Source organism: Carassius carassius, chromosome 21 (assembly GCF_963082965.1).
Source record: "Carassius carassius chromosome 21, fCarCar2.1, whole genome shotgun sequence".
NCBI classification, from domain to species: domain Eukaryota; kingdom Metazoa; phylum Chordata; class Actinopteri; order Cypriniformes; family Cyprinidae; genus Carassius; species Carassius carassius.
This window is the reverse complement of record NC_081775.1, coordinates 8,955,482-8,970,288: the sequence shown is the minus strand read 5'-3', so window position 1 is coordinate 8,970,288 and position 14,807 is coordinate 8,955,482. Positions and strand designations below refer to the sequence as shown.

At 36.7% G+C, this 14,807-nt stretch overlaps 1 protein-coding gene across 3 annotated transcripts; it reads left to right on the top strand.

The window, feature by feature from the left end:
• The first annotated feature begins 8,356 nt into the window (after window positions 1-8,356).
• On the top strand, window positions 8,357-14,011 carry fgf17 (fibroblast growth factor 17). 3 transcript variants are annotated; one of them, XM_059503203.1, is made up of 5 exons: window positions 8,357-9,365; window positions 9,744-9,780; window positions 10,296-10,443; window positions 10,921-11,027; window positions 13,365-14,011. In XM_059503203.1, the coding sequence occupies exons 1-5, from the start codon at window positions 9,334-9,336 to the stop codon at window positions 13,653-13,655; spliced, it is 615 nt and encodes a 204-aa protein (XP_059359186.1). In that variant the 5' UTR covers window positions 8,357-9,333; the 3' UTR covers window positions 13,656-14,011. The 3 variants fall into 3 exon arrangements, with proteins under 3 accessions (XP_059359186.1, XP_059359185.1, XP_059359187.1); XM_059503202.1 differs by having other exon boundaries at window positions 8,360-9,365; window positions 10,263-10,443; XM_059503204.1 differs by having other exon boundaries at window positions 8,361-9,365; window positions 10,299-10,443.
• Window positions 14,012-14,807: the final 796 nt, after the last annotated feature.

Genomic DNA, 14,807 nt, shown 5'->3' with positions numbered 1-14,807 from the left:
TGTGGCATTTTAGTTTGGTTTCCAAGGTGTTCTGAATTATTTTGGTGTGTCGCTATGCGATTGCTAGGGTGTTGTTGGTTGTTGACAAGGTGTTGGTATGCGGTTGCTAAGATATTTGTTTTTTAATGTGTAGCTAACAGTATGTTCAGAATGGTTGCTAGGGCATTTCAGTGTGGTCGCTAAGTCATTTTAGTGTGCTGCTATGTGGTTGCTAAGGTGCTGTGGGTAGTTGCCAACACTCATTCTGAGTGTTTTTTACTATGAGGCTGTCAGTTTCTAAAGTGTTCAGGATTATTACTATTGTAGTTTCTAAGGTGTTGTTAGTAATTCTTAGTGTGTTGCTTTGTGGTTGCTAGGATATTGTGAGAATGTTATAAAAAGCAGTCGCTAGGGTGTTCCAATGTGTTTTTTACTGTGTGGTTATCAGTATCCAAAGCAATTAGGATGTTACTAGGTTGTTTTAATGTGGGCTGCTAAGGTGTATTACAGTTTTTGCCCCTTGCTTGAACACTAAAGACCCATGCTTAGACTAAAGTAACACAACTTGAAGCTTTTGTTACCATACCTCAAACACATGTACCCATACCTTAAACAAAAGCGCTGCTTTGCACACTAGTTGCAATTCTGCAACACACTTACTCCTTTATGCAACACACTTGGTCCTGCATACTACACTCTATTTCATGCATAAGACACTTCGTTCAAAAATGAAATCTCAGAGTGCCGTTTGGAAAACACATGTATCCAAAATACAATACACATCTGGTAATTGCTACCACTCAAATACACAACTGAAGGCACTTACTTGCCAAACTGAACACCAATCAGCCAGCTACAAAAAGCCCTCAGTTTAGCCATTTCAAGAACTTTGCAAGCATGGATGGAGGGAGAGCAAGAGGAAGAGGAAGAGCAAGAGGAAGAGGAGGAGGAGGAAGAGGAGGTCGAAGAGGCCATGCACGGACCCCTATTTCTGATGATATAAGAGCAACTTTGGTGGACCATGTCATCAACCATGGCCTGACTGTGAGGGAAGCTGGGCAGAGAGTCCACCCACACGCCCGCATGTCTCTTCTGCAGGCAATGGAACAGACCTGTGACGACATTCAGGTGACAGCAATCCATGGATGGTTTCGACATGCAAGGGGATATTTTCCCCTGTGCCTAGCGGGAGAAGACATTGCTTGCGATGTCGATGAGGCCAACAGACGGCGGGATCCATGAGCCCACGAATGCACAATTGCCATGATTTTCTGTGTTTACAGTATAGTGTTTTTTATATTATTATTTTTTTTTTGCTTTATCTGATTCATGTAACTGCAATGTACAGTGCTACAATGTACAATATTGTGTAGGCCTATTTGCTTTTTTGGTTGTTTGAAAATGTGCCTCCTGAAAATATGCCTTCTGAATAAACAGTGAAAATCAAAGACTGCAATGTTTTATATAAAGTAGACTAGTGTGTTCCCCCTGATCTGAAAGTGTATGCATATGATGCAAGTATGTGTCCTTTTGCCATCAGAGTTACATTTTGACAAAGGAATGTTAGTTTTTGATATTAGAGTTTCAATTTGACACAGATGTGAATGGTATATTTCCCAGTGTTGTGTCATGTTTACTTGTGTGCAGAGTTTAGGCACAATGAGCGAAGTTTTGCAAAATGTGTTCAAGCAACGGGCAAAAACTGTAAGCAATTTTAAGTGTGTTGTTATGCAGTTGCTAGGGTGTTGTGGGTGGTTGCAAAGGTGTTGCTATGCAGTTGCTAAGGCATTGAGAATGTTATTTTAATATGTGGCTATCATGCTCATAAACACAGTAATCTAGCTGAGAACGAAAGCACATGTGTAAACAGTACATTTGATCTAGACAGCTCTTAAAGTGACAGCAGTCTTATGTTCCTGCTGTCTGTCATCCATGTGAATCAAACAACAAAAGAGAGAAAATCTCACTGCTCTTGACTTAATCACTCTTATAACTTTAATAAGAAGAAATATATTAATGAAGAATATGTGCAGAATACAGTAAAGAATATACAGTGTTTTTGTATTTGATTATACAATGTAGCATTTCTTATATATATAATTGTTCTACTGTCTTTTATTTTTTGGTCGTATTTCTTATTCTTATTTAATTGCTGACTGTTTACTTGTCTCCAGTAAGCTTGTGGGGGGGGGGGGGGGGTAACTGTATTGTGATAAATATCACTTTCTTGAAATAAAATAATTCATAGTGTGATATAGGATTTTGCTCATATTGCACACCCCTACTTGTTAGTTTGTTCCCATGCAGTTGCTAGGGTGTTGTGGGTGATTGCCAAGGTGTTGCTACGCAGTTGCTAATATGTTTTGAGTGTTTTTAACATATGGGTATCAGTTGCCAATGTGTTGCCAATGGTTATAAAGCTGTTTCAGTATATTTACTAAGATGTGTTGCTGGGATATTCTGGGTGATTGTTTCAAATAGGTTGTTTCCAAGTTGTTGCTTACTGGCCCACTTTAAATGAGCCCATGTCTTCTGTTTCTCTTCTATTTTGGTATCTGGAGTTGATTTGGCTCTTCCTACAGTCAAAATCATTTATAAAATCTTTTTGTGCTTTTTTATCATCCACCAGAAAGTGAAAAACGGTGTGTTTGTGCTTTAGAAGAGTATACATCTGCTTAAACTGCTGTATGATTTGAGGAAGCATATTAAACATAAAGCCTGCAGCAAACCCTTGCAAATCATTAGTGATTGTCAACCTTGATGTTAACGTAGGTCTCACGTTCTGTGTTCTGTATGAGTTTTGGGAATTATATGCTGTATGTTCTCCTGCTGGGGTGAGTTTTCGGGGTTGCTAATGTGTTAATGTGTGAGCAATACGATGAGATGTTTCACAGGCTAATTTTACCAGATGAAAGCCACAGCTATTGGTCCAATTGCTGCTTGCTGTAGATAGAAATGAACTCCCTCGCAGTGAATGTAGCAGTGCTCTTCAGAAGCACACAATAAGGAACTTTAAGTGGCTCTGTAGAACTCAACAGAACTGTTAATGGAGCCTGCGGTGTGTTTGTGAGTGTCTGTGTATGTGTGATATGAATGTGCTGAAGTGTTTGTGTTTGCTGATGACAACATGAGTCCCCAGTATGACCGCTGACAAACCCTGCAGTCGCAGACTAGACTGCTGATCTATGCATGTCTCCACTGGAACATGGAGGTCACGTCTGTCTGTATACAGAACATCGATAAATGCCTATTTATTAAAAAGCTGTTACAGTTTGATCACAATCTGAGCTAATCAGAAACATGCTGATTTGCTTTTTCTCCCCTAGATGTAAAAGAAATTAGGAATGTTTTATAATTGTTTTTAAATATGTGAAACAGCTTTGTTTTAAAATTTTATTAATTTAGTCAGTATGGTAAGAATCCATTCTGTATTTTGAATGCACTTTTTTCCTTTTCATATATATATATATGAAGTTAATTGTAAGTTTGTCCAAATTGTCAATGTGTGAAATAAAGAAAAGGTTTTAAATTAAAATTTCAAAATCAGATAAATATTAATTAAAAAAAAATAATAATTTTAGTTTTTTAATTAATATATACACACAATGTACACTCTACACACTAAAACATCAGAATATTTTGGATTACAATTCTAAATCTACATTAATATTCAAATAAATAATCATTTAAATAAATTATCACTTTACATGTTTAAATTCATATATACATACACACTCCCTAAAGATTTTTACTGTAATATTCTGAAATATTATTACAATTTAAAATAGAATTTTTTAATTTTAATATATTTAAAATTTTAATTTATTCCTAAATTTTCAACATCATTACTCCAGTCTTCAGTGTCACATGATCCTTCAGAAATCATTTTAATATGATGATTTTGTATTTATCACTTTTTATTTGATGCTCAAGAAACATTTCTGATTATTAATGCTGAAAATATTTTACCAGTTCAATATTTTAGTGGAAACTGATTATTGTTTTTGTTTTTTTGCAACAAAATATAGTCTTTACTGTCACTTTTGTTTAATTTTAATGCATGCCCTTTCTGAATAAAAGTATTAATTTTCTTTATATATATATATATATATATATATTAGATATTTTATTTATTTCGAAAACCCCAAATAAACCAAAGTAGACATCTTTAATTGTAACTGACTCATAAGGTTTAATCGATCATTTAATATTTAGCAGCAATAGTCACAGCTTTGGCTCTCTGTTTTGTTATGTTCCCCAGTGATGGTCACACCAGTACGGTGATAAGGCTGTGACCGGAGCCCCGGATTGTGCCACACATGGCCCTTCTTTCTGTCTGTTCACTGCACGCTGACATTTTGCCTCTTAAAAATAACACAGATGTTTGAGTGCTCTTGGACAAGCAGGCCAGGCCGTGCCTGTCAACCCCCTCCTCACTGTCCAGCAGGCGGCTATTTTAACTGCCCATGCCAGAATGACTGGAGACTGAGTAACATGACTGGATTTGGGCTCTGAGATGTTGGCGGGACGGGTGGCAAACAAAGCAGTCAGCGGCTGTCTGGGTGTTAATTGAGGAACACAAACTCAGCTTTCCACATTTGAGTGGACATTCAGAGCAGGTCCCTTATGGATTTGTGTATTTCTCTCCTAGAGAGTCCCAGAGATTCAAGCATATCATTACTCAAATGTTGACAGCTCCTTTCATGTCACATGACCATCACTCTGGGAAAATCTGACCAATGTTGGATTCCATTTCACCTGATTTCCAATTTACCCTTTACTTCCAACAGTCAGAGAATGTGATGAGCTTTTAGGACTCTGAGTGCATCTTAACCTGTGGGTTTGTGACTAAAGGAGTGTGTTTGTTGTGAGGGTGAGGGGCTAGTCCTCATCACAGATCAAGGGGGAGGTGGAACTAGTTCAAATTTATTGCCTGTGTCAGCTGTGTCAAATTTGGCAAGCTCAAATGGTCAGCTTGCAAATGGCTGGCGTAAAACGAAGGGTCAGTGGACAGTGTAATAATTAGTCATTAATCCACCCTAAACACTTCATAAGGAGGAAAATGTAGCTTATTCTCAGGTGAGGGGTTTTCTGATCCCATGCTAATGTGTTCTAATCAAAGCACATTAGAGGTGTTATGAAGACAAGAATGTAGCCAATTTTTTTTTCATAGAGAGCAGACCACCCACTTTCTGAAGCTTTGACTCTATTTTTGTGGGGTCAGAAATGAGTAGCCAGTTGTTCTTTATGGTCCAGTTTTTTTACGATGTGGTTTAAGCTGTTAGGGAGACCACCAGTCGACCTTTCGCTGGCAGCTCACATACACTAACACACAGCTAAAGGCTAATGTTGATGAAAAACTAAACTGAGAGCAAGTGTGATACAGAGTCCAGGTAGAACATATTAGTATAAGTCCAGGTATTAAATATCTAACAAAACTTTCATTGCTTATTCATATATAAAAAACTGAATTAAAGTCATGTGGCGTAACCGACATGCAGGGGAAAAAACCCAGAAAATTAGATCCTGGAGACCCTCGTGACTGTTTCAACATCACTAAATCCATAGATATGTATGCACAGATGTATTAAGAATCTTCAAAAAGCCTCATTTCGTGTTCCATGGAACAAAGAATTTAGAATAAAATGAATATTAATGAATAATGACCACATTTTCATTCCGAGATGCATCATCATGTACACTAAAAGAAGTGAGTGCTCTGCATGCTCTAAGAATACGAGGCTGACCAAACAACATGTGGTCCTTACACACAACATATGAGTTGTCAATTAGCAATCACTCAATAAATAGATTAATGTGTTATGTTTTATAACTAGTTCATTTTAGAGCTGCTTATGTTGGACCTGGGCCATTCGGGACACGGCTGTGGTAGAAATGAATGGCTCAACACGTCTCTGCGCTGTCATCACATGTCAACACTTTGACATTGACGCTCTGAACCCAAACAAGATCCAGCCTCCACTTGTCATCTGTGTTTTTTTACAGCATCTCCCAGTCTTTATTTAACGGGATACCCGTGGGTATATTCTGGGCCGGGGCTGTGGTTGGGGGAGCTGCTACCTAGGTTTCTGTTGCTAGGTGTCCGATCGAGACTCTGTGTTGGTTTATTTCCATCGCTAAGGTAGCACCAGCAAAGCTCGAGACGTGAATAAATAAGATCAGGTTTCAGGGCCTCAGATCTCACCGCCGCTTCGTAAACTGAAGGGGGTGAAGCAAGGGAGGGGAAAAAAAGTGGGAGAGGGGCATGGGGGGTGCTAGACGTGTGGTGTTTCATTAGGACACATCACATCCCTCTTGCTCTGAGCCGCCCGATCCTAAAAAACCGTGGCCGACACCCTTGGCATCCTGCTGGGGCCGACGGAATTCCGGTCTGGTGAGAAGATCCACTGCTTAAGCCCTCTGATGCTTGCCGTTCATACACACACACACATAAAGAGCCTCTGTGGGTCTTCAGTTCAAGCTTTCGCAAAAGCTGCTTTGTCTCTATGTGTCTGTCAGGGTGTGACTGTTTAAATGTACAGTGTGTCAAGCAGTTCTGAGGGTCAGATCACAGTTTAATAAACATCAGTCTTCCTTTGATTTCCCACCACTGGACATTGTCTCTTAATAGGTGAGGAATTCACATCGTTTCTCATAACTCTATGAGGCTAGCAGAGAAGTTTTGCAGGACATTGCTTTAAATATTATAACCCTTTAGCAGGTCCACATGGAACCCGCTCCCACAAAATTTAAATGAAAGCAGATCTTGGCTGAATGGACCCTTTTTACAAACTGTGATGATGCAGAGTTAATATTTCATAGTTTTTAACATTGTAAATCTAAAAGTTTCACACACACATGCATACATAACATAGTTAAATATTTAACAGTTAAAGCTTCTATGTGAGTGTTTCTAATACAGCCACGGGAGGGGGGGGGGGGTGATGGCAAATTTGACATCTTTCTCTTATCTGACCACGAAATCAATATCTAGATATGTTTCATCCTTTGGAAAGTCATAGAAATACCATCATGGATTTTTCGTTTTACTATTAAAAATATTTTTGCTGTATTTTCTGTTCACCACTATATAATTACCCAGCTACACTGTAAAAATATATTTTTGTAGTCGCAAATGAAGATTATTGGAGTGTGTTAACATTTCATGCAATATGATTGCTGTTTCTTTGAGTGAACACTGTTTTATACCAATTTTTTTCTCAGATTACGATGCCTTCCCCTGAAAAAGGGCCCATTATATGTCAATAATAATGTTTTTCTATTTTTTGCATGTTTGTTTATATATTTAGCCAATATATGGGCTATTCTGGTTGTGCATTCAGCTACCAATGAGAGTGCAGTATACTCTCTGATCAGTTTAGCACATTTTGACATCATAAAATGCATTTAGCAGATTTCTCCTTCCAAAAAAAATAATAATAAATCTGCAGAAATAAAGTTGCGTCTGGGCTTGCCCATGAGCCCAAACTGACCATGAGCTTGAACTGACTACAAAAGAGAGAGAGAGAGAGAGAGAGAGAGAGAGAAATAATCATTTTAATTTAATTTAACACTAGTCTAATATGTATTACAATTATTTTTTGTTTTAATATTTAATTGAATTAATCAGATATCAGTGAAAAAGCATGTACAGTTACAGATTTAGAACATAAAGACTTCAGTCCCCTGGTTACATTCACATCTAACACACACCTGTCTAAACCGCCTTTATCGGCAATAACTATTCACACCTCCTGACTATCTGTCTATCATTAGCAAAATACAAACTGATGGGTGGAGAACACATTGCAGTAGACGCATAGAGTAATGCTCACGTCTATCGCCATCATGCCTCGTCAGGTGGACAGCTACCATAGAATCAATGTGAACTTAAATTCATTCAGAGATTAGTCCATTAATAAACTGAACAAAAGGACCTCAGTGTGATAAAATAGAGGTATAACATCTATAACGTTCTATAAATAAAGCAATAAAAGCCTCTCAACAGTGATCATCCTCAACTGGTGGATCTTGATCCAAAAATATGCCACAATCTAATATGTTGCAGATAGCAGATAGGGAAATTACAATTCATTGCATTTAGGATAGCAAAATTATTAGGATAATCAACTTGTGAAACTCACTAAATGCATGTTCAAGCATTTGAATTTCTGCATCCAATCAAACTTTTATTTTGTCACACAGTTGAGATTCCAACATGGCCAGGTAGTGAGACGTGTCCTGATGCTCAGAAATTATTAACACATACTACATTAAATATGGGATGCTTGTGTTGGGTAACCAACTGATAACCAATCTGGGTTCTGAAGCTAAAACCATTTAAGAAACACTTATTTACAGTATTTAAACCTTAAGTTTCACTCTTCTAGGGTGGGAAAGTTCACACAAATGTTCATTTGAAGGGACCAAGTGGTGGCTCTGGTGTGGTCACACTCGCAAGACAGCACTAATTGCTGTGATGCATCTTAACTATGCGTTGGAAAGCAAGCATCCTGTTGACGTTATATCGTTAGTGCTTGATGTTGATTCCGCATGAGCTAACAAAAGCCCGCTGGAGTCCTGTGATTAAAAGCCACCATTGTTTTCTCATTAGAGCTGCCAGGTTAGCAAAAGGTGTGAGCCATGGCCCCTTCACGGGGAAAGACCAACACTGAGATGAGCCCTAACAAAGCAAACATCAGGCGGCACACCCCTTTCCAGGGTGTACCTCAAAGCTTTAAATACAGAGGATGATCTGAAGACATCAGCATTCATTCAGAAAGATTAATCATCCATCAGATGGGACCAAATTAGGAGGCCTTACAGCCTACTCCAGGAATGCTGTAGATAGTCACATGGTCATGCATTTCATTTGAATGTTGTAGAAGTTGGAAACACCTCCACATGTTCATCTAGCAGAACACAGCTCAGGAGTCTCTGAAGAGGGGAAAAGGTGCAACACTCGTGGGAGGGATCTTGACGTCTATCACAGTGGCGCAGTGAGGGATCCAGACGCACAGAGCGCCTTGCGCCTCTCCACAAGTGACAGTGCCAACACAACATCAAGAGCACACTGGAGCCACTGCACCATTATTATCAAAACTATGATTTAGACAGCGTCCTGCGTGTTTCAAACACATATGATGGAACTCCATAATCTTCTGGACTACATGTGGATCGTTTTTTTCCTAATCGGATTTATCCGCGTGTGTTTGCGGAGACGCGCATCTGAAGATCTAGCTGCACTCTTCACTGGTGTATGGATTTGACTCAGCTCATTTAATCGAGAGATCACAGAGCTGGATTACCATTCAGGAGGACCCTGGATACGACATTATACTCTGCGTTCCCACAATGTATGGAATAAATCAGCGCTGCTTGTACATGTGAGTAGCTATAATGATATTTAGCTATATTTATAGGCTTTTAAACTTAAAAATAAAGGTCACGGATAGAAGTGTTGTCTGGCGCTATAAAATAACATTTGGGTTACGCAATTAACGTTTATTTCTTATACTTTTTACAAAACAAACAGACAAACAAACAAACAGTTATTGATCTCAGAAGAACCATACAACTAATTTAAGAAGCCTTCTATAGTTGTATAAGTATATAAATCTTTATTTTATTTTTGTTTTTAATAAGAAATGCTTTGCTGAACTGAAGACAACATAATGTGCTATGATCTAATTTACACAATATTATATATGTATTTTTATATTTAGCATATTGACTAACGTTCCTTATTTGCTTTTATTTTGTAGCTCTTTTCACTTCTTCGTGGTGTGGTGTCACGCGCAGGTAAATATGTATTACATTTTATTTTCTTGTAACGTTAATGTGTGTAATTTATTGCACGGCTTCGGCAATAAATGTAGTCAATTTTGTAGTGGTTCTCATTATGCTTCCTTTGATTTACTTTTAAAGTCATGTCAAAGCTTCAAAATCGATGAATGTTTATTATTTAAAAAATGGCATGTTTGTTGACTGGACAGATTAAAATAGGACAGTTTACGTGACGAGTGATTATAACATTGTAATCAACATAGATTAGCTTTTTTATTAATGTAACTTATTTAAAATATATTGAAATAATTTGCGGCTCCTTTTAACTTTGCTGAGGCCCTCTAGCGGGCCCCTGTCTGGGAACCACTGCTCTAAATTAGAATTAAACCATTTTCCATAGCAGTGCTCTTGCTGGCATTTACAAAACGAACAGGTTTTCTATTCCAGCAACAGAGAGAGAAATATATGTGATCTTATTTTCCCTTTGCACCGAAAAGGGGGAGAAGAATCACCCTTCTCCTAATTTTAAGCAGTATGTGAGGGAACAGGGCTCGGTGACGGACCAGCTGAGCCGGCGGCAGGTTCGAGTCTATCAGCTGTACAGCAGGACCAGCGGCAGACACGTGCAGATCCAGGGCAGGAGAGTGAGCGCCACCGCCGAGGACGGGAACACTTTCGGTGAGGCGCGCACTCATCTCATCTGCGGTAATCCACTCACGGGAGGTTTCGGTGCAGATAGCGCTGTTCTCGCGTCTGATTGCTTTATTGACTGAAAAGGGACTCGCTGATAGTTCAAAAGACGTTTCTTTGCCTAATCGTTTCCTCTTTTTGTTGATTAGGATGTGTTAATTTGCTTCCAACAGCAAGGGGAAATGAGACTGATTTGACTAGGCAGGGTTTATGGGATTTCAGGTCATGTGTGGAGTCATCTTGAAAATCTTGATGTTGTAATATTCATGTAATAATTATACTGGATTCTTAAAGTACTACTGATCAGGTCAGGTAGAATTACTTTTACTCTACACTCAATACTGTTGAGCTAACTGGGGTATGTTTTCATTATGACTGCAGTATATTCTATGGTTTTGATACATGGCTGAGGCTATTCAGGGCTACAGTATTTTGATTGTTGCTAACACTCGTGCTGCATTACAGCCAGACTTTATGTGGAGACGGACACCTTTGGAAGCCGTGTTCGGATCAAAGGAGCAGAAAGTGGCAGATACCTGTGCATGAACCGCAGGGGGAAACTAGTGGGCAAGGTATGTACCACTGGGAGATTTTGCAGGAAAAAGTATTTACATTTTTGCCGGGAAATGTGGATTCGATTTTTGAGCCAGCTGGATTTTGCACAGCATAAAAAAGTTTGATAATTAAGTCACTGTCACTGTTATTGTCCAAAACAAGGGTTTTCAATTTGGGGTCCTGAGGGCTGCTGTGGTTTGCAGAGAAAAGTTTTAAAAGTGTAAAAATGATTAAAAGTGTTTAAAAAGTAAAAAAAAGAAAAAAAGAAGGAAAAATAAGCAAATAAATAAAAAGCAATATATATATATATATATATAATTTATATATATATATAAAAAAAAAAAGCAAAGGCTATATAAATACATTACACACACACAGACAAACACATATATCTATCATAACGTGCCAGGGGACCATGAAAAGCTTAGAGAAAACTATTTAAGAAGTGTAAAAATAAATAATTAAATGGTAAAATAAGATTCAAATAAGCAAATAAAAACTGATGTCAATAAATGAGTAAACAAATAAATAAATAAATACAACTGTATATTAAATAATTAGTTCAATGATATATCAAATATCAATAACTAAGTAAACATAAAAATATATAAATAAAACAGGAACTAATATTATTTACTTACTATTTTTATGAATTAATAGATACTATATAAAAATAAATAATAAAAAAGGCATCTAACCGTAGTGAGTACAAAATGCAAAAAAAACTATTTGGTCAGATTAATCAAATCCCATCTTAAAACATAATCATTGTATCATATATCCACCCTTATGTCACTCCAAACTCATTTTATATCTCATAATCTCACTGTTAAAAACAAGAGTAGCTATCAAACTAGTTGGCTGACGTGTATTATCAGGACAAATAAATCAGCAGCTAGATGGTATGAGCAGCATCTTCTGTGAAGGAAACAGCTTTCTTAGTTTAGTCAGATGTTAAGCCACTTCTTCCTTCACGGAAGTGGAAAAAATGTCTTCAGTGCTATGGATTGATCATGAGACACAGCGCTGGGGGAACTAGATGGAGACAGTAAGGAAGAATAAATAATGATGGGCAGAGCGATCAAAACACTGCTTACATAAGACACAACCATTTACAAGCACTTTGAATTCCTTTTGGAAAACAGGAATAACTAAACATCCAAAAAACAAAGTCTGTTGGTGCGGCCCATCACATGACCAGAACACAGCTTTATACAGATAGACTGATAGGTGTAAGCATGAAGTCCAACCCTTGTGAAAAAGATGTCTGCTTAGTTGAATAATGCAGTTGTATGATTTAATGCTAATTAAATTAAAGGTGACATGAGTGCACTCAAATAGAGACACATTTCATTATGTTTCTTAACACACTTAAGTACACTTCCAAAAAGTACACTTTGTAATAATGACAAATTAAAGGTTTTTACCTTTGAAGTATATTTTGAATCATTAAGTTTTAATAATAATAATAACCTTTTGAATTGGTCAAGTACACTTATTTTTACGTGTTGGCTAAAACAATAAAGCACATGTAAAAAACTTGTTTATAATTTTAACTGCAGTGTGTTATTCAGTATTACATCAGTAAACACAGATAAAAAAAAAACCTTATAGAGATTTTTTTGTGTGTGTAAATTGCAACTTCATCATTACAAATGCTTAATTACAAATATATTTGATATTTTTTATAATATGTTAAATATAAATAAATTACATGACAACGTTTTAACAGAAATGGCATAAAAGTATATTTTAGTTTACCATAAATGCTTGTCAGTGCATTCGGCAGTACATTTGAACACATTAGAAGTACATTAGAAGTAGTTATGAAATACATAAAGATGTATTTAAGTCATACTTAAGTGGGTCAAAATAACACTCTAAACTTCAACTAATTACATTTAATGAAAATGGTCTTTTAATTGCAAATAACATGCAATAAAGTGTCTGAAAACATTACATTCGATTCACACTTAAGTGTATTCTTACACAATATATTATTTATGTGGAATAATGAAATAATGACTTTTGTGAGATTAGTAAAACATCATATAAACCCTGGCTTTGTTACTTAATTGATTTAATAATATTCCAAAAGACAGCAGTAACATATAAAAAAATTAATTTAAATATACAAAATTATATATCCTTTATCTGAAAATTAATTGTTCAGCACAGAAAAAAAGTCAGAACACAACAGACTGATTCAGATGTGTGTGGAAAAAAGCGTTGTTTATAAGTAATTACAGACTTATATATAATGTAAATTAAAGGTATTATTAAGGTAATTGTTAATGAGTTTTGAGTTTTAAGTTCAGTGAAACAGCATAAGGCTTCTTCTCTGTTTTTCGCAGCCGAATGGCAGAGGAAGGGACTGCATCTTCACAGAGATCGTCCTAGAGAACAACTACACTGCTTTCCAGAACGCCAAATACGAGGGCTGGTACGTGGCCTTCAGCAGAAAGGGTCGGCCCATCAAGGCCTCCAAAACCAGGGAGAACCAGCGGGAAGTTCACTTCATCAAGCGCCTCCACAAAGGACCGCTCCCCTTCCCAAACTCAGACCAACTCAAACACTTTGAGTTCATCAGCTTTCCTCCGAGCCGACGGGCCAAACGCAACAAAAAGGCCCACTCCGCTTCCTAACACCACGCCACACAAACCCATCCCACTGTTAATAAGAAGAAGAGGCAGCTTTATTTTTATATATTTTCGTACTTAATGGACTTGAAAAAGCCAGCAACACTGAATAGATGCTCATCAGGGAGACTTGTAAATATGGTAAGATAGTAAAAGAGAATGTATATATTTAATTAAGCTGGTATTTCTATGTGTGTTGTGTGAGCATTTTATAAAGACTTGAGACAATATGCTCAAAATTAAACGTGATAAAAAAAAAAGTTTGACTATAAATGTCAAATGAAATATAAATCAACAACAAGATGTTTGACATTACCTCATGGGTCTGGGATAGAAATAAATAAATATGAGTCTTCAAATGATTGTTTGCTATCTGTTAATGTACTCGTAGCAACACAAAAATGTGGTGGTCAGTATTTATTTTATTCTTTTTAAGAAATTAATACTTTCATTCAACAAGGCTGCATTAAATTGATCAAGAGAGACAAAGAAATCAGTTAATCATCATATTATTATGATTTCTGAAGGATCATGTGACCTGAAGACTGGAGTAATGATGCTGAAAATACAGCTTTGATCACAGGAATAAATGACATTTTAAAATATATTCAAATATAAATAATTCTGCAGCAACATTGCAACAGATTTAGTTGGTATTAACATTCCCAGAGTGAAATATCTCCTTAATAGCACTTTTATTCATGTAATCCTGCATTTTCTATTTTTAAGAATATCGTGTGAGCTTTAAGTAAAAGTGAGATGATTTCTGTTTCTATAGCACACATGTACTTGAGATCAACATACTTGTCTAGTTTAGTCCAACGCTTGTCATATCCATAACCCCAAATCACCACAACAGCTGCTGAGAGCTGATATCAGTCCTGAAGCCCACCGATCCTCTGAAAAGCCAATATAATTGTAAAAAAAGCAGACATGAGCATTATGTTTAAATATGTTATTTATTTTGCCATTCATAGCATTCCTCTCTGGGCTAGAAAAACATCCTGTGCTTTTGTTTGTTTTAGAGGTAAATACATAACACACATTATGCATATAGTATATTAAAAGATACAGTAAAAGACATATTCATAAAATATCATTACAATAAAAAATGTAAATGTCTTTTTTTAATTTAATTTATTCCTGTGATATAAAGCT

Coding starts and splice junctions, on each gene's coding strand:
- fgf17 (XM_059503202.1), top strand. CDS start 9,334: ATGTATGGAATAAATCAGCGCTGCTTGTACAT. Junction 9,781..10,262: donor TGGTGTGGTGTCACGCGCAG/GTAAATATGTAT, acceptor TGCACCGAAAAG/GGGGAGAAGAATCACCCTTC. Junction 10,444..10,920: donor CGAGGACGGGAACACTTTCG/GTGAGGCGCGCA, acceptor GCTGCATTACAG/CCAGACTTTATGTGGAGACG.